Source organism: Enhydra lutris, unplaced genomic scaffold (genome assembly GCF_002288905.1).
Source record: "Enhydra lutris kenyoni isolate GAN:26980312 unplaced genomic scaffold, ASM228890v2 scaffoldscaffold46, whole genome shotgun sequence".
Classification (NCBI taxonomy): domain Eukaryota; kingdom Metazoa; phylum Chordata; class Mammalia; order Carnivora; family Mustelidae; genus Enhydra; species Enhydra lutris.
In genome coordinates, this window is record NW_019154130.1 from 7,217,066 (window position 1) to 7,235,756 (window position 18,691).

The 18,691-nt window shown below is 47.7% G+C and overlaps 1 protein-coding gene across 1 annotated transcript in view; it reads left to right on the forward strand.

The window, feature by feature from the left end:
• Window positions 1–4,116: 4,116 nt before the first annotated feature.
• Window positions 4,117–18,691, forward strand: part of LOC111156533 (coiled-coil domain containing 63) — a 28,572-nt gene continuing 13,997 nt past the window's right edge. Inside the window, exons 1-6 of the mRNA XM_022517491.1 lie at window positions 4,117–4,190; window positions 7,004–7,193; window positions 10,862–10,981; window positions 14,822–15,003; window positions 16,022–16,203; window positions 17,867–18,087. Of these exons, the coding sequence (XP_022373199.1) occupies window positions 4,132–4,190; window positions 7,004–7,193; window positions 10,862–10,981; window positions 14,822–15,003; window positions 16,022–16,203; window positions 17,867–18,087 (954 nt within the window). The 5' untranslated portion in view covers window positions 4,117–4,131. The remainder of the gene's footprint in view (window positions 4,191–7,003; window positions 7,194–10,861; window positions 10,982–14,821; window positions 15,004–16,021; window positions 16,204–17,866; window positions 18,088–18,691) is intronic.

Consider the following 18,691-nt stretch of genomic DNA (forward strand, 5'->3'; position numbering starts at 1 on the left):
TGGCGGTGGGAGTGGCTGTTACTGACTATCGTGAAGGTAGCTACTCTGGAAAGGGGTCGCTGGGAGGTGTGTCAGTCCTCCACCCTCCACCTTCTCGCCATTCGCTTGGGTTCTCTTCCAGAGCCTTCCAGGGAAGAACGCCTGTCTGTGCGGGTCACAAAGACGCCAGTTCCAGGGCTCCGAGAACTCCCAGACGCGGGGCTGGGGGTGGGTGCAGCGGGGCCGCGCAGTGAGCATTGGTCTCGGTGCCCTCGGAACTGCCCCCGCCAACTGACACGCAGCTGGGGCTGGCGGCCCCGGGTAAGTTTCACCGCTTGCTGCCCCACAGCTCCCCCTGCTGGTGGCGGCCCCTAGCCCATTTCCTTTAAGCTGCCCTAAAGCTGGAAAATATCATAAGCTCCCTCAATTAAACATAAATAAACTACAATGTGTAAAATAACTTCAAGAAAGTTCAACAGACTTCCATTTCACCCTATAAAGATCCCATTTAAAAAAAACTGTATTTCTGTACCACTACTTGGCTAATGCCCCAAGTACATCTTTAACTTACCACCAGGTTGGGCAGCCTTGGTTCAGGTTTTATAGGCTCCTCTCTCAGACCTGGCATTTTATAACCCATGTAGTCATGGGTCTGGCTTTTCCTTTAATGACAGATCGTAAAAATTCAGCAGCAGAGGAGGAGGCTGCCTCCCCTGCCCCAGCTAATTAAATGTTAGTTGGGAAAGGTGATCTCTTCATTCATTCAAACACTATTTGCTAAGAGCTTATCCTGTGCCCCAGACTATAGATGCTGTAGTGGCTGGACTGAGGCCCAGGGAAGCGGAGGGCATGTGCTTGAGGGCAGGCTTTGAGCTTCCTCTCTGGAATGGCAAAGTCAAATTCCTGCTAGCTCCGGGCAGTTTCAGGGAATGTGGGAATCGGAGAGAGGAGTTAGGTAGGCACTAGGGAGCAGTGAAGTCTGCAGCCAGGAGAGTGAGTACACTACCCACATTCACATTTTAAAACACTGATTGCTAAACAGGATGGAAAAAAGGTTGAACCCACCCAGAGGCCTCAAGTTTGAGACCCTGGAATGAGAGAGTGGTGAGCCAGGGGCTGGAATACTGGTGGGGCTCTGAAGGCTCAGCTGTGAGAATGGGGGTGAAGCTCTCTGTAGGGAACACAGTGGGCCCAGCCCAGTGGGCACAGACAGAGAAAGACCTATGTTGGTGTCTGGAAGCTAGGGAGAGCCCAGGGGGAGCTTGGCTCTGGGTGTGTGGAGTGGGTATCAGCAAAAAGGTGGGAAGTTGATGGTGCCTCCAGTTCCCCAGGAAAAACACACAACACAACTAAATAACTCAAGGGCAAGGTAAACTGATACTTGACAGTCCTGATTCACAAACAAGGTACATTCATCAAACACCTGTTATGTGCTAGGCACTGTGCTAAAGAGCTTTATAAACATTAGTTTATGCTGAGAGTTCGGTATGAGTATCCCCATTCAAAAGATGAGGAGACTGAGGCTCGGAGAGGTAGAATCATACTGTCATTGATTGTCATGTTTACTTGAGTCCTGCTTTTAGAAAGGTGTATCACAGATACACTTAGGTCCAGAAGAGCCCTTGAACATAGAAAAGCTCCTGGGCAATATGAAATTAGAACTGCATAAAACTCATAAATAGAAAGAGGTCCCAAAGCGAGTATCTTTTGCCTAAGCCTTATCAGTCAAGTAAATCCTGCTACGTCCTCTACCCCCACCCTAGATCACACACCACTCTCTGAATACTCCTTTCATCCACTTGCTTCTCATCCTTGGCCCAGGCACTTCTTTCTACCCAGAATTCCTTCCCCACTTTTCCTCTCCTCTTGTTGAACTCCTATTCATCCTTCAAAACCCAAATTAAAATTTATTTCCTTTGTGGAGCCCTTTCCACTGTTTTACCCTAGACAAAATTCATACCAACTTGAAGGCCGACTTACCACTGAATTCCCTAAAGTGTTTAGCACATGGTAGGGGTTTAGTCTGTGTGCTAAATGGATCTAAGCACTTTGGGCAGGAGAATTCATTTGGTTACAAGCAATAGAAAACTCCTCTCGGATTGTTTCAAGAGAGTATGTTATTTGTGTAACTGGATATGACCCAGAGGCATCTTTCAGGCTTGGTTAAGTCCAGGGGTTTGGATGATGTCCCCAAGTTTCAATCTCTCACCATTTTTGTCTTCTCCATGTTAGCTTTATTTTCAGGCTCCCTGCAGAGGCAAGAAGGTTGCCAGCCACTCTCTACCTCATTCAATAGGTTCGAGAGCAGCAGGAAACAAAATCCTTCTCTTCTGAGTGTTCAAGCTTAAACCCCACTATTCGTTCTGCTGGGATGAGTCTGTGTCAAGTTCCCAGCCCTGAAATGATCACCCTGACGGGGTTGGGGGGGTGGGGATTATGCAGATAAGCTAGGGATCTGGCATTCTGATTGGCCCTTCCAGAGTCACATATTTCAATCTGATAGGAAGGGGTGGGGTCAGTCCCAGGTTCAAAAAATGACTGCGAGTGAAGGTGAGGGTGGTTTCCCAGAACAAATCCAGGTGTTGTTACCAGAAGCTAGAGGAATACCGCACAATCCTCAGCCCTCAGAAACAGTTACTACACTGGACCTTCACCAGATGAAACAATCCATACAATACCATTATCATTCCAGCCCGTTTGCTGAGCACTTACTATGTGCCAGGCTCAGTGAGGTACCTTAAGGCTTCCCAACCTGTGAGGTGCCTTCTAGAAATTCTCTTATTTTCCAGAGGAGGAAATGAGGTCCAGAGAACGGAAATGACTTGCCCAAGGTTAGTAAGTGGAGGAGGAGGAATTTTTGCCGAGATCTGATGATTGACACAACTAATACTTTAATCCACTGGACTGCAGGACCCCTCAGTGGGTGGCAAAGCTTGAAGTTTCTGCTTTAGAAATCTAGCCCTTCAAGTCTGGGAGTCGGGGTGCCGTGGATCTCACAGCCCTCCGGGTCTTGTAGGGTTAACATTGTCTTCCCCTCCTCTGAATACATGGCCCAGATGAAGTTCAAGTTATGACTTGATAAAAGTGCCTCTTGGTACCTCTGGATCCTGCTTTAAAAGGCAGGTGTCTGTATGTGTGCATTCTATCCTTAGCTGAAGCTGACGCTGGACTAATTGCATGGACTAACTCATCAGAGGTCACATTGCCCTGATGCCATTTGCCCCCTCTTCTTCTGGAACACAGGGAGCAGGAGGGTAACCAATATGCCAGAACCATCTGCCTGGCTCCTAATAATAAATTGTGAGAGGAACGGGTTTCAGGCAAGCATTGCTTATTAAAAAAAAGAGAGAAGAAGAAGAAGAAGAAGAAGAAGAAGAAGAAGAAGGCTCTTCTCACACCCGGGCAGCCATCTGCCATGTCCTCCACATGTGCCAAAGTAGTGGGAGGAGGAAAGGACTGCAGGGGGTGGGGACGGGATAAGGTGCCACTGGGTCCCACACTGCTAGCCGGGTGGCTCACACATTGTCTTCCTTTTGCCAATGTGGACAGGACATTGCAGAGACAGAGAGAGAGGAGCACTCACTGGCTTTGACCTCCCCGGTGTCTAAGCATAGCGAAAGCACAAGTCCTTCAAGATGCCAATGGTAGGTATCAGCTCCTGTGTATGGAGCGCTTCCTGTGGGTCAGGCACTGTGATAGCCACTAAATACACATATTAGCTCATCTAATCCTGAAAACAAATCTATATGCACCCATTTTATAGACGAGAAACTGGAGGCTCAGAGACGTTAAGTGATTCACCCAAGGTCACACAGCAAGGCCACCTCTTCAGTATGCAATAATGAGACCCAGCCTCCTCTCTACCCTGGCAACCCAGAGCAGGTTTTCCGTGTAACAGATAAGCAGTTGACATCACCCAAGGGTGATCTTCCACCTCTAGTCCTGCCCCCAGATGCCCTCCTGCCCTCTGCCCTTGAGCTGACATGTAGGCTTCTCTGATCACCTAACCCGTAGCTCAATGCCTCTCCCCATCTCACGCAGCCAAAGAAGCACAGGAGAAAAGGCTCCGAAACCATCCCGGAACCTTCGGAGAAGGTCAAAGAGCAGCTGGCTGAGGCTGAGCTTCGGAAGCTGAAGCAGCAGTTCAGGAAGATGGTGGAAAGTCGGAAGTCCTTTAACTTCCGTTCCCAGCAGAAGATCTCGAACCAGCGGTAAGTGATGTTCAGAGTTTCATACTGAGTGAACTTGGAGAAAACTTTGGATTTGGTTTCATGCAGTTTGCCTTCTCATGTCGCCTCTGGGCGGGGACCCGATTCTGAAGCCCTCCTGGGTACCTAGGTGGGACAGCTTCAGTGGCAGGGGGGATTTATTCTCAGAAGCCAGCCTGTCACCAGGGCTCCCAAGGGGGAGCAGGACGCCCATGTCTCAGGGAAGGACCCAAATGAAAACTTCCGGTTCCTGTTTCTTTCTACACGTGGGTTTTGTTCTTCCCGGTCTTCATCTTAGCGTTGGCTGGTGGGGGATGGCTGCCCCAACTCCTGAGCTACCCAGGACCATACCCAGAGGCCACGGCTGTGGTGACTCAATTCCCCCCAGGAAGGGGGGAATCTGATTGGCTTAGCTTGGGTCAGGTGTCTACTCCTGGCCCAATCAGCTTTGGCCAGGGGGCGGGGACTGGGCCTTAGCATACAAAAATGGCTCTTGAGGTTTGCTACCAGGGTTCTAGCAACTGGAGTGGGGGGGGATAGCAGAGAGGAGGAAATCACCAGGCTGCGGCTATCCCGAAAGATGTTTCCTGCTGTGCGTCGTTATGGAATCTGCAAGATCAAATATTTGAAATTGGGTTGTCCTAGAAATTATGATGTGGATAGCTTTTTTAGACAATAGAAAAGTGTTCCCTGAGGTTGAATAAACAAATATCCTCAGATTCCCTTCAAAGGAATGTAATTCCTTAGCTACAGCCATAACGTTTATACAGACAGAAACTTCCCATTATTAGAAAGAAAATTATTAGAAACAAATCTTGGATGTTGTGTGAAGTTCAGAGGGTAGGGGAAGTGGGGTGGTTCAGATTTTCAGTAGATTTAATTCACACAGAGCTAGTCCATAGGGGATCTTCATGTGAATTATAAAAAGGCACCCTTTCTTAAGACACTTTACTGCCATCTGTTGGAAACACTGTCATTACGTAGGGATTTTTTTCAAGTAAGATGAAGCATCCCTCAGGAAAGTATAATAAGTCAAGGAATCAATGATTGTTTTTCAAGCAGATAGAGCTCCCTTTGGATGGTGCAGTCTACAACCTGCACTTCTGTGCCTGGTAGGCCTGATTCACAGCCTACCCCTGGTGAGCATCAGGAAAAGCCTCCTCCCTGGTGGGTCTCTGACAGTTTTTCTTAAATCTTACCCTTAGTTCTACTTTTACCCCAGTCCATTTGATCTGGTTTCACTGTGATGGACCTGAAAGGGAGAGGGTGGCAAAGTAGAGATTTTAGATTCTTCCAGTGCAACACCTGTTGCCAGGACTCAGAAGAGCTCAGTGAGGTACCTAGATTGCAGTATTTAAGGAGGTGCTTTTTCCTCAGTGCTCGTCCTGCACCTGTACCCCCCAAGAGTGAAGGCTTCCTTAAATTTAGGGGCACCTCACCCCCCAGTCCCAGCCCTGCTGATGAGACAGACAAACTTTCCTTTTGCTTTTATTGTGCCCTCCGAACTCCCAACTCTGGTGGACTCTCCTGCTCTTTTTTTCTCTTCACCTTAACAAAGACCCCCTCCCAAGAAGACCTTAAGACGGGGAGAAAGGTCCCAGCTGGTTTAGAAGACAAGCAGCTCTAGAATTAGGGGTACGTTTCCACATGTGGCTATGTACATTTGTAGTTGATGAAAGAAGATTAAAAATTCAGTTCTTCACTTGCACTAGCCACATTTCAAGTTCACTAGCCACATTTCAAGTGCCCAACAGCACTTGATGGTGCCTGGTGGATGCTGTTGGACAGTAGATAGAGAACATTCCTGTCATTGCAGAAATTCTACTGAACATCAGCACCTCGGTGGCAGTTAAGCGTCTGCCTTTGGCTCAGGTCATGATTTCAGGGGATCCAGCCCAGAATCGGTCTCCCTGTTCAGCGGGGAGCCTGGTTCTCCTTCTTCTGTGCTGGCTCGCTCTCTCTCTCCCTCTTTCTTGCTCTTGCTCTCTCTCAAATACATAAAATCTTTTTTAAAATGTGCATATGCCTGACTTGAGGATCTTGTTACAAAGCAGATTCTGATTCAATAGGTCCTGGGTTGGGGCCTGAACTTCTGCATTTTTCCAAGCTTCCAAAGGACATCGAGGCAGCTAGGCTGTAGACCACACTGTCTGCTGTGTCAGGTGCCCAGACTTTGCCAGAAACTTGGCCTCAGCGCCATTTCCCATTGTTCATTTGCCATCGCCCGAGCCTTTTTTCATTCAAAAATCCCTGTTTGTCCACAGTCCTACCCCTGTCCTCTCCAGAGGAGGGAGAGGGAGAGGAGGAGACTCGTGTCAGCTGATTTCATAAATCATTAGCACCCTGCGTAGAGAAACTGGAGGAGGTTGGAGGTTACCGCGCACCTCTGTGTTGATGCAAAATTGAAAATGCCTGCCTGATGCGCTTGGCTCTTATTACCAGAGATAATTGGTTGTGAAGTCTGGAAAGAAAGTCAGCAAAATCAGACAGATGCCTGTGAGCTGCTGGCAAAAGAGAGAACACCCCCCCCCTCACCCCCGTAGGTAATGGGTTTTGACAGGCACAGCTGCAAATTGTTCCCTAGGAAGAAAAGGCCCCTAGCGAGGGGGCGGAGCTTTGGGGTTGCAGGCAGCCAGAGCTCTAGACCCGGACCTGAGACCTGCCGTAAGCCCCCTGCCACCCTCCAGGGAGGGAGGTGACTTGTCTGCCTCTGCCTGCAGTGCTCAGGAGCCTGGAGCTGCAGAGCGAGGTGAACTCCAGCGCGCAGGGTGTGAACTCTGGGCCGCAGGGTTAATGACGTGCTGCTTTCCCAACAGCAAGGAAATCAAGGCTCTGCAGGAAGAGCAGGATGAGATCACTCTGCTTTTGGGTCTCATCAAGTCCTCAAAGAACTTGGATCTGAATGAGAAAAACTACATGGAGCTGTGTTTCCTGCTGCAGACCAAGGATGACTATGAGGCCCTGATTAAATCAATGAAAGTGTTGTTGGCAGAACTGGATGAGAAGGTGTGGTCTTTCCCTTGGAGGGTTAACTGGAGCTGGGGAGGAAGGGGCTGGAATGGGGGGGAGTAGCCATGATGCCTTTGGCCAGATCTCACGCCCCATGTTCTAAAAGGGACCGAGCTTCCTCCTCAGCCTTGTGACCTCTACTCTCCCAGTCCATTCCTCCACTATGTTTTCCAGCACCTTCCCTCTCCACTCAGAGTAAATTCCCAACCCTACTGTGCCGATCAGGAGAGGTTAGGTTATGCAGCAATTAACACCCCTACCCTCAACTCAGTGGTTTAAAACAATAGAGGGTTCTTCCCCGTTCATGCTATGTCATGGATCGGCTGTGGGCTCTTGTATCTTCTCCTCTGGGACCAGGTGGATGGGGTATCCACCATCTTGAATATCACTAGGTGTTGTGACAAAGAGAGTTCTGAAGAGTCTCACACTGACAATTGAATACAGCATCCTGGGAGTGGCACGTCACTTCTGCCCATGACCCAGAGGCTCAAAATTGTCTACCAAATCGTGTTAATGGTCCTATCCCTTACTATGGCTTGAAAGCTCCTGTGTGTTCTAGCCCCAGCCTGCCCCTCTGTCCTCATCCCATGTCATTCCTTTCTCAACTCATCTCCCTCAGCTGCAGAACACTTGTTTTTTTTTTTCAAATATGCAAAAACTGTTCTTATTTCAGGGCCTTTGCACATGTTACCCTGATCCCTGCTTCTTGTCCTTTATGGCTCAGCCTAAATGTAACTTTCTCAGGAACGCCTTTTCTGTACCCTTTCTCCTGATTAAAGTGTATCCCCCTTGCATTAGTTAGGATCCTGGCCAAAAAAAAAAAAATAGTATGCTCAGTAAGGTACTTTGAGGAGAGTTTTATGAGGCTCTATTTACAAGGGTGTGAGTCCAGAGTAGGGACACTGAAGCCCTGTAGGGTTAGCTGCAGTGGGCAGGGGAGACACTCTGGAACCTGAAGACAGAGAGCAAGCTGGGGCAATAAATACCCCAGCCTCTTTCTTCTCGCCCATGGGCTCCCAGTGCAAGGGAGTCATCAGGGCTCCTTCTGGATTAGCCTCCTGGGGTCCAGAACAGGGTGGGTGGGATAGAGTGGAGAATGAACCTTGTGGGGGCAAACAGAAGATCTCCCCAAACTCCCTTACCTCCTCTCATGACATCCCACGTCACGTCCCTCATAGCCCTTCTCCCAGTGGTAATTAGACTTTAACACAGGAGTCATCTGTCTCTAACCTGTCACCTCCAGGAATGGCAAGGACCATGTCTGTTTTGTTCCTCTCTCTACCCATCCTGCGCCTATCCCATTGCCTGGCACATAGTAGGTCCTCAATAAATATTTACTGACAGAGAATCTGGAACTCTCATTCCGTATTTCCTCTGCTTCAAACCCTTCAGTAATTTCCTGTTGTTCTTGAGCTCAGAGCCAAACTCTAATGGTTTGGTTTGTTGGCCCAGCTGCCTTGCATCCCTCCTGCCCCTCCCACCTTCTCTCCTGCCCCAGCCTGTGTTCTGTCCACACTGGCCACTTTCATGAGCCCATAGTGCTGTCTCTCATTTGCAGGCCTTTGCACCTGCTGTTCCTTCTGCCTGGATTGCCCTTCCCCATCTTCTCTGCTTGGGGAGGTCCTCTTCATCCTTCAGGTCTCAGCCCAAATGCTCTTTCTGCCAGAGGGTTGTCCCTTTATTTCCTCTCTAGATGCCCCTGCTGTCCATGTCCAAAATACTTTATTTATCTCCCTTTTCCCAGGACTAACTCTGCTTTATAGCTCGTTTCCAGCCCTAGGTTATAAGTTTCTGTGAGGGCAGGAAGCATCATACTGTCTTGATTGCCATCATACCCTTTGTTGTCTTGCACAGAGCAGGTGTTTAATAATCAGTGATGAATGAAAATATGAATGAAAGAGAGAGGCAATAACAGTGAAGAAAGTGGAAAATTGAAGAAAAGATGGGGATGTGGGTCCTCAGAAACAGTAGGCAAGCTACTTTTTTAAAAGATTATTTCTCAGAGAGAGCGAGCACAAGCAGGGAGAGCAGCAGGTAGAGGGAGAAGCAGGCCCCCTGCTGAGCAAGGAGCCCGAGGCAGGACTTGATCCTAGGACCCTGGAATCACGACCTGAGCTGAAGACTGATACTTAACTGACTGAGCCACCCAGGCGTCCCAACTATGTTGGGATCCTCAAGAGAATATGGCGCTCACTGATGTGTACAAAAACCCTCTCTGCCGACTTCCATCTCAGGGTGGGCAGGTCCCAGAACCCCCTGCTGCTGTGCCCACCTCACAATTTCCAGAGCTGCTTCCTTGCTAGCAGTCACTGGAGGCAGGGACCTCCCCGGGCCCTGCCTGGCCTCAAAAAGCGAATAAGCCTGTGCCTTTATGCTGAAGAGAGCACCTCACATAGGCGACATATTCCTGTTGGTGGCCTTGTCTTTGCCTTCCCAAAGACAAATTAGAGGCCTAATTACTCTCAGCGTCACAAAAGCAACATCTGACATAAAGGCACCGAAGGGAATAGGAGGCTGAATTTAATCACAGGAGCCACTGGGACGTGCTGAAGAGGAGCTGGAGCCTGAGGTCTCTGGGTCAGCTCAGGCAGGGGTGGGCATGCCTTCAGGGCAGGCAACGCTGTAGGCCGGGGAGGCTGCCCTCCCATCTATTGAACCGACGACATTGTGTTGAAGGTGCTGGGTGCTGCCTGTGCAGAGCCCAGGAGAGGAGAACCAAGTAGAACAGACTTCCGACTGGCTTGAACCAAAGCCTGGCTGCTAATATCACTCCTAAACAGCCTTTACATGCCTTATGAGATTATGAGTCCCAGTGGTTCCCTTGATGCCTGATCATCTGAGCGGCCATCTTGTTTGATGTACGGGTGAGAACAGATAGGGCTACAAGCAATGTAGTTCTTGACTAGAAGTGGCTGGAAGAATAGAAGTTTGTTTTTCTCACATAATAAGAAGTCTGTCTGGACAAAGGTCATCCCAGGGATTTTTTTAGTAGCTCTGTAATGATAGGTTGGTCTTTTTCTCTCTGATCCTCTTGGTCTCAAGATGGCTGCCAAAGCTTAGCTGGTGTGGCTTCTCATATCATCACATTCAGTGATGTGAAGAAGGGGTGAGGGGCAGGTTCTTACACTCTAATGAGGGAAAGAATATTTCGCAAAATCTTTCCAGCTGATTTTCCTTCATTGGCCAGGGCTAGAGTATATATCTACTTCTATGTCAATCACTGGCAAAGGAAAATGAAATTCTTATCGTTGGTTTGGGGTAGACCCAAATTCTTTCCTGCCAGCTATGGCAAGAGTGTATGTCACTTACTTGAAGTCAGAATCAATGATCCTAAGGGCATGGTGTGCGAGGAATGCTTTTGGCCACAGGTGATATGAAACCCAACCAAAAGAAGCTTGGACCAAAAGGTGAGTGAAATTCATGTGCGCAGGTAAAAGCAAAACCTCTAAATTGCCTCATTTTACCCAAACTGGCTAAGTGTAGTTGAGTTGAACATGCATTCAAGAAAGAAATTAAAATTCTATTTGTAGGAAAAGAAGGAACATTGCAGTTTTTATTTTAGCATGCTTACATTAGTGATCTGTAGAATTTGTACCCATACAGATGTTAATTTAACACAGCTGGGGGTTTTCTTTCTCTCTCTCCTTTTTTTTTTTTTTTTCCAGATTGTTCAGATGGAAAAAAAAATTGCAAACCAAAAACAGATCTTCGCAAAGATACAGGAAGCCAATGACCCCCGGAAACTGCAGAAGCAGATCCACATTCTGGAAACCCGTTTGAATCTTGTACGTAAGGTGTTCTCTGCAGCTTTGCAAACAGCTCTGCCTTCCCTTGCTCAGAGTAGAGAATGTGGTCTGTGGAGCCATTAGCAGAACCTACCCACCCTGTTGGTTGAGTCAGGAGAGGGTGAACTAATGGTGTTCATACAAGCCAGACAGCCTTTTTAGACTCATCACCCACTCTGTTCCACCCACTCTGTTCCACCCACTCTGTTCTACCCACTCGGCCCATTGTTACCCAAGGTGCCTTTCTCCTTCTTGCTCTCCGCGCTTTATGCACCATGCTGTTGCCCCCACGTCCTCTATTCTAATCCCCCACCTCTCCTGGGATGACTATTTTTAGTGCCTTGACTTAAAAACTTGCTCATTTTTAAAAAGCAGCTCAAATATTACCCTTCAGCAAGAGAATTAGTGAGACTTTCTTCCCCCATTGCAATCTGCTCATGCCTCTATTAGACCTAGTGCTTTTTGGTTGTTTTGATATTGTCTCTAGGAAATATTCAGCATAGACATGCATAACTTGGTAAAGAGAAAAGTGATGTTTCCTGATCACTTCAATTTATAGTGACTTTTTGCATTAAGCAGGGTTCTCTGAATTATGAACTGGCTTACACAAAAAAGAAAACAGATTGGCCGTAGAGCAGAAAAATTTAGGGGCAAAAGTGGGGCCTTCAGGCATAGCTGGATCCAGGTGCTCCAAACATGTCTTGAGGATACTTTCTCTGTCCATATCTCCTTTGGGTGGAGATGACTTCATTCTTGGGCAGCCCCCAATGTGAACAAACACCAGCAGAAAAGGACCATCTCTTTCCTAAGAGTTTAATCACAAGTTCCAGGGAGGGTTCGCATTGAGCCATCTTGGATCAAGTGTCCATCCCTCAGCCAATCACTGTGCTCAGAAGAATACATGGACTTGAGTCACATGACTACTCTTGGATCACTCCCCCACCCCCCAAGTCAAGAGAGGACAGCCCTATCCAACAATGTGGACTGAAAGCTGAGAAGAAGTGGTAAAAAAGCAAAAAGAAAGGAAGAAAGAATGCTGAGCACATACAAACACATTCCAGTCTGACTAGTGAAATAACAGTTCCCACAACATAATCCAGGAGAGAGGGCAAGTGAATTGATTTGGAGGGAAGCCGGTCAGTGCCTCACTATACAAAGCGCTTAGCTTCCCCCAAACTCTGACCACCAGGCTTTAACCAGGGATGGCTGAAGTTAATTGGATCTGATTTCTGTCTCCCAGTTACCTGGAAGTGGACTGAACGCAGACAGTGTCTTTTTAATATCCATGCCCAGTGATTTGCACCCATGCCTCAGAGGGCCTAGGATGTGTGTTAAAAAGTAGATTCCTGGTTTTGAGTCAGAATCTGTAATTCTCTAGATTCACTGGTTTTGAATTAGAACCTGTAAGGCTTAGACCCAGGCATCTGCACTATTAACAACCTTGGTGAAACTGAAGGGCCCCTTGGTTAAGAATCATTAATGCCCAGTACAGCGTGAGGCTTAGAGTAGGTACTTAGCAAACATCTATTGATGGAATGAATGAATGAATGAATGAACAAATGCATGCATGATTTTTTTTTTTTGCATGCATGATTTAATGATCACTTGTCTACAGAGGTGTGCTTTTTTGTAATAGATCTATTTAGAGTTTCTGTTTCTTCCTGAGTCAATTAAGCAGTTTGTTTCTTTCTAGGAATTTATCCATTTCATCTCAGTTATCCTAATTTGTTGTTTTACAGTTGTTCTTAGTACATTGCCTTATAATTCTTTTTATTTCTGTAAGGTCTATAGTAATGTCTCTTCTTTCATTTCTGAGAGGAGTGCTGCTCCTTTACTTCTCAGATGGGTCCCCTTTACACCCTTCCCTGACCAGGTCTGGCTGTGCCTTTTAGTAGATTAGGTAGCCATCTCTAAAGGTTATTTCAGGGTCCCAGAATACCGCAGGACTTAAAGCCTCCTCCACTTACTCAGTGGGGTCTGAGAGCCCTCCCATTTTTATCCCACAATCAGAGGATAGGTAGCATGTCAACAGTCCCAGAGTAAAATTCACACTAAAGTCTGAAGGACTCATGACCAATATCTTCTTAATGATAAGTAGAAGACAGAGAAAGAATAAGAATGATTCTGTTCCTGGATTCCCTTCCATTGTGTGGTAGCCACAGAAACATCCTACAGAGAAACACAGGGCCAGGACTAGGGCTAGGCAAGTAAAGAGCCCAGGATGCAAAATTTGAGGCACTCACTCTTAGGCTCATGGAAATGCAGGGCTGACACTGGGAGAGTGAGTATCTTCTTAAATTTTGCATTCTGGTGGCATACCTCACCTTCCCCCTTCTTGCAGAAACCCAAAGTTTCTCAGAACATGCTTTGGAAAACTCTGATCGAAGCTACTTTATATCCATTAGGAATATTTTCTGCCATTGTTTCTTTTCAATGTCTACGTGAGCACTTTGCATAAAAAACTTTTTTTAAGATAAATTTAATAAGATGTACAGAAAAGTGGAGGGAATAAAATAATGAACACCCACATGCCTATCACTTAGATTTAATAATCGGTAACATTTTACTATATTTGTTTCACCCTTCTTTCCCCTGAAGTATTTTAAGGTAAATTACAGACATCATGCTATTTCACCCCTAAATACTTCTGTTTGCATCCCTAAAGATCAAGCATTTTCTTTCATAGCCATGAAACCGTATCACAACTTAAAAAATTAATGCTATTTCCTTAATATTGCCCACATTAATCTCCAGCTGGCCCCAAAATGTCTTTTAAAGTTGGAGCCAATCAAGTTTCACGTGATCATTAGGTCTCTTAAATTTATCTAGTTGACAGCAGTGGTTCCCAAGCAGAGATGATTTTGCCCCTAAAGGGACATTGTATCCAAAGAGACATTTTTGCTTGTCACGGCTGGATTGGGGGCCGTGCTGCTGGCATTCAGTGGGTAGAACATAGAGATTGCTTCTTTTTTTTTTTTTTTTTATTTGACAGATAGAGATCACAAGTAAGCAGAGAGGCAGGCAGAGAGAGAGAGAGGAGGAAGCAAGCTCCCTGCCGAGCAGAGAGCCCGATGCGGGGCTCGATCCCAGGACCCTGGGATCACGACCTGAGCCGAAGGCAGAGGCTTTAATCCACTGAGCCACCCAGGCACCCCTAGAGATTGCTTCTTTAACACTCCAAGCACAGGATAACTCCCAACCACAAAGAATCATCCGGCCCCAAATGGTGCTCTACGGCTCTTCACAGCCATCAACTAACTGGTTGAAGAGTCTGGGTCAGCTGTGATATAGAAAGTTCTACCTTCTGGATTTGGCTGATTGTTTCCTCGTGGTGTCATTTACCTTTTCCCCTCTCCCCTGCCATTGCTAAAAACTGGAAGTTAGGTATAAAAGTCATCAAGAAATTTAAAATCTAGGGAGTTGGGGAGGGGGGAGCAAGAAACTTGCCTAAGACCACTTAACCATGGCGCCTGGGTGGCTCAGTGTAGGTTAAGCCTTTGCCTTCGGCTCAGGTCATGATCTCAGGGTCTTGGGATTAAGCCCTGAATCGGGCTCTCTACTCAGTGGGGAACCTGCTTCCCCCTCTCTCTCTACCTGCCTCTCTGCCTGCTTGTGATCTCTGTCTGTCAAATAAATAAATAAAATCTTAAAAAAAGAAAAAAAGAGACCACTTAGCCATTTGGGGGCCAACTTCAGCCTTTCACCCAGCGCTCCAGCCTCTGTGCTCTGGACCTCCGGCGGGAGGTGGGGGGGAGACCTTCCCACCCTTTGGCTGCCTTCTGGAAGCCTGTCTCATGCCCCAGGAGAGAGCTCAGTTTTGAAGCACAGCCCTGCCCACAGGTCACCGTGCACTTTGACAAGATGCTGACCACCAATGCCAAGCTCCGGAAGGAGATCGAGGACCTGCGGTACGAGAAGGCTGCTTACGACAACGTGTACCAGCACCTCCAGCGACGCTTGCTGATGCAGAAGAAAACCATGAATATGGCTATTGAGCAGTCTGCCCAGGCCTATGAGCAGAGGTGGGCTGGGGGGGAGACCTTAGGGGCAGAGATGCCTCTTAGCCCCCTGCTGAGCACCTCTGCTCCTGGGCTTGTGTCTTGAGGGATCTTACGTCTTCATCGTAACTCTGAGCGCTGACTGTGTGCCAGGCACGGTGCTCGATGCTCTGGGGATCAGTCAGCCCTCACAGCCGCCCCGGGGGCTATAGCCATCTTTTATTACAGACCAGGATATGAAGGCTTTGAGCTGCCAAAATACTTAACCTGAGAGCTAGGTAAACAGTGGAGGGTTGAGATTCAAACCTTTCTTCTGGGCCTTCTCCTCCAGATGCCCCTGCCTTGAGTCCTGGGTTATCTCCTGGCCTCATACTTGTAGGGGTGAGAGGAATATTAGTTGGGCTGTGAAGAGCATAGGTTTTGGAGTTGGAGAGATCGGGGTTTGAATTCTGGTTCGGTCACTACTATATTATTGTAGGACGCTTTGGGGGTTAGTGAGGATTAAATAGTATATGTATATAAGGATTGGCTGGACCACAGTAATTGACAAGTGCTGATAATGATGAGGTGGTGGTGGTTGTGGTGGTGGTGGTGGTGGTGGTTGTGATGATCATGGTGGTCATGGTGGTGGAGGTTATGGTCGTGGTAGCGATGGTTGTGGTGGCGGTGTTGGTGATGGTGGTGATGATGGTCGTGGTGGTGGTGACGGTGATGGTGGCGATGATGGTGGCGGTGACGGTCGTTGCAGTGGTGATAATGGTGACAGTGGCGGTGATGGTGGTGGTGGTGGTGATAATGGTCATGGTGGCTGTGGTGGTCATAGTGGTGGTGGTGATGGTGATGACAGAAAGATCATTTCCTGGTTATGGTCTAGGAGCTGGCAGCTCCAGTCACTCAGGTAAGGAGGGCTGTTCCTCCGACCCCAGATCCTCCATGAGTAAAAGAAGTGATGGTCATCAGCAGCAATTCCCTCCAGTCTGGTAGGGAGAAGGGAGGGGAAAGGGAGCCTCTGGACACTCAGACCCTGCCTCACCTCGCTCAGGCTGGAAGCCATGGCTCGGATGGCCGCCATGAAGGACCGCCAGCAGAAGGACATTTCTCAGTACAATCTGGAGATCCGAGAGCTGGAGCGCATCTATGCCCATGAGACCAAGCTCAAGTCTTTCTTGCTTATCAAGCTGAATGACCGTCTGGAGTTTGAGGAGCAGGCCAAAAAGGAAGAAGGTATACTCTCCAGGCATTCTTTGTCGCTCTCTCTCAACTGAGGAGGCCCAAGTCCTTTGAGTAGGGTTGTCAAATTTAGCGAATAACATTATGTCTAGTTAAATTTAAATTTTAGATAAACAGTGAATACATTTTTAAAATTAAGTAAAAAGTTATTTGTTGCTTATCTACAATTAAGGCATAATTATACTTGAACAAAATGTACGGTTTGTCTGAAATTCAAATTTAACTGGGTGTCCTGTATTTTATCCACCAACCCTAACCCACAGGCTGTGTCCTTACTCTGAGGCTCCCCTTCCATTGTCTGGGGGAGCAGACATGGGTGTTGGGTCCCCAGCTTTGGTGATCGGCTAGGAGGATTCACAAGAGTCAGCATGCAGTGGCATGCATGGCTATGCGGTAGGGACCCAAAGTGCATGCAAGCAAAGAAGAAAGCCACATGGGGCAAAGTCTGGAGGAAATCAGGCACAAGCTTCCAGAATCTTCTCCCAGGGCAGTCACATAAGACATGCTTAATTGCTCCAGCATCCCCCTGTGACATTTATGAAGAAGTATCTACTAGGGGAGCTCATTAGAGCCTCCATCCCTAAGATCTCACTGTGGGCTGGCCATGTAGGGGTCCTCTCCCTTGTGTGCCCCAGTTCAGCCTCCTGGAAGGAAAGCACGTGTTCAGCATAAACCATACACACCACAATGAGGCACTCCTAGCATTGAGGGAATGTCTGATAACCATCCACGGAACCATTTACCATTTAAGTGCCCAGATACGGCCAGGGGCCAACCTTGCAAGTAGAGCCCTTTCTGAGGCCAACAGTCTCACGGCTGTTGTTTTTACTCTCTCCTGAACAGACTGAAAAGTCTGAGCTCTTCAGAGAGCCCCCCCACCACACCCCGTGGAAACTGTATTTGTGTTTTGTTCTTTTAGCATCTCCTGTCTCCTCCTGCCTTTTCATTTGGGACTGTGGCGTTGCAGAAAGTGTGTTTCCGAGAAAACCCACCTCTCACTCTCTAAATAACAATAACAACAGGTAAAGGAGTCACAGGCCAGATGTGCCTAGGAAGATCTAGAAAGATCTTTGTGATGGCCCTTTGGAGGCTAAATCAGAGACAAGACTGAGTTCAGGAAAGGTGGGGCTGTGGCAGGCATTAGGCGGGAGAGAACAGAGCTTAGAAAACTTTCTTGGCTTTTAGTTCCTTAAATTTGCCAAGGTCTGAGCCTACCAACAGGATTTCTTTGACCTTCACCCTGCTCAGATGTCACCTCCTTTGAGAGGCCTTGCCACGCCACACAGCTCCCCCATCACAGCCCCTGATACTGCTCTTTTGTGACCAGAGCCACAGCATGGTGATGTGGTGATGTGTTTCTTCTGTTTACATGGGTATCTCCTTTTCTTTCTTCTTTTTGTCTGAGTCCTCCACTACATGCTCCAGGGGACAGGGATTTTGTGTCTGCAGAGCCCAGCACAATGTCTGCACATAGTAGATGCTCAGTAAAACAACTGTGACATGACGAAGGAGTAAAGAAAGTGCTTGCCCCCTCTCCTGGAAAAGTCTAGCCTCCTCCCCAGGGCACAGTGACAATATTACGGAGCACGTCTCCCTGCCCAGCACTGCTCTGAGAGACTTCCCTGCAGATTCATGGTTGCTGGCTTCTCCTTTCTAGCTCTCAAGAGAAAGAAGCACAGGAGGAAGACCAAGGGTGAGAGTTTTGAGAGCTATGAGGTGGCCCACCTCAGGCTGCTCAAGCTGACCGAGGACGGGAACCTGAATCAGCTCGTCGAGGACTTTCTGGCCAAGGAGGAGAAGAACTTCGCCAGGTTCACATACGTCACAGAGCTCAACAATGACATGGAGATGATGCACAAGAAGACCCAGAGAATCCAGGTCAGGCGGCTCTTCTTTCCTAGGCCTGGGACCCGCACACCCTCACCGCAGCCTTTCTCAAAGCAGCTTCCTCGAAACACTCCTCGAGATGCCCTATAAAGAGGGCCTCGAGGTCTAGTCGGTTTGAAAAACACTATATCCCTCCAGGGATCCTCCTTACCTTTTAACCTTTCTGAAATTGGTATTTGTCTTCCAGTTGATGCAAACACACAATGTGGTCCTGCCCCCACACCCCCAATAGTGACACTTGTAATCTGTGGCATGTTCTATAATCCAGGGTTCCCTAAACTATAGCCATGGCTGGATACAGCCTGTGGTCGGTTTTTGTACGGGCTATGAGCTAAGAATGGTTTTTACATTTTTACAGAGTTAAAAGGAGAAATAAAAAGAGGATATACACAGGAGAGATCATATGTGGCCTGCAATGCCTAAAATATCTACTATCTGGCCCTTTGCCTTAAAAGTTTGCTGAACCTTGTTAATCAACAGCTTCACAGAATTGAGGAGAGATGGTCAATCCATCTTGAAGAGAACTTGAGCTACTCTACTATGCTACTATACTTGAGCATAGTAAAGGCTCTGACAAGTCCTGCAGTAAAGAAAC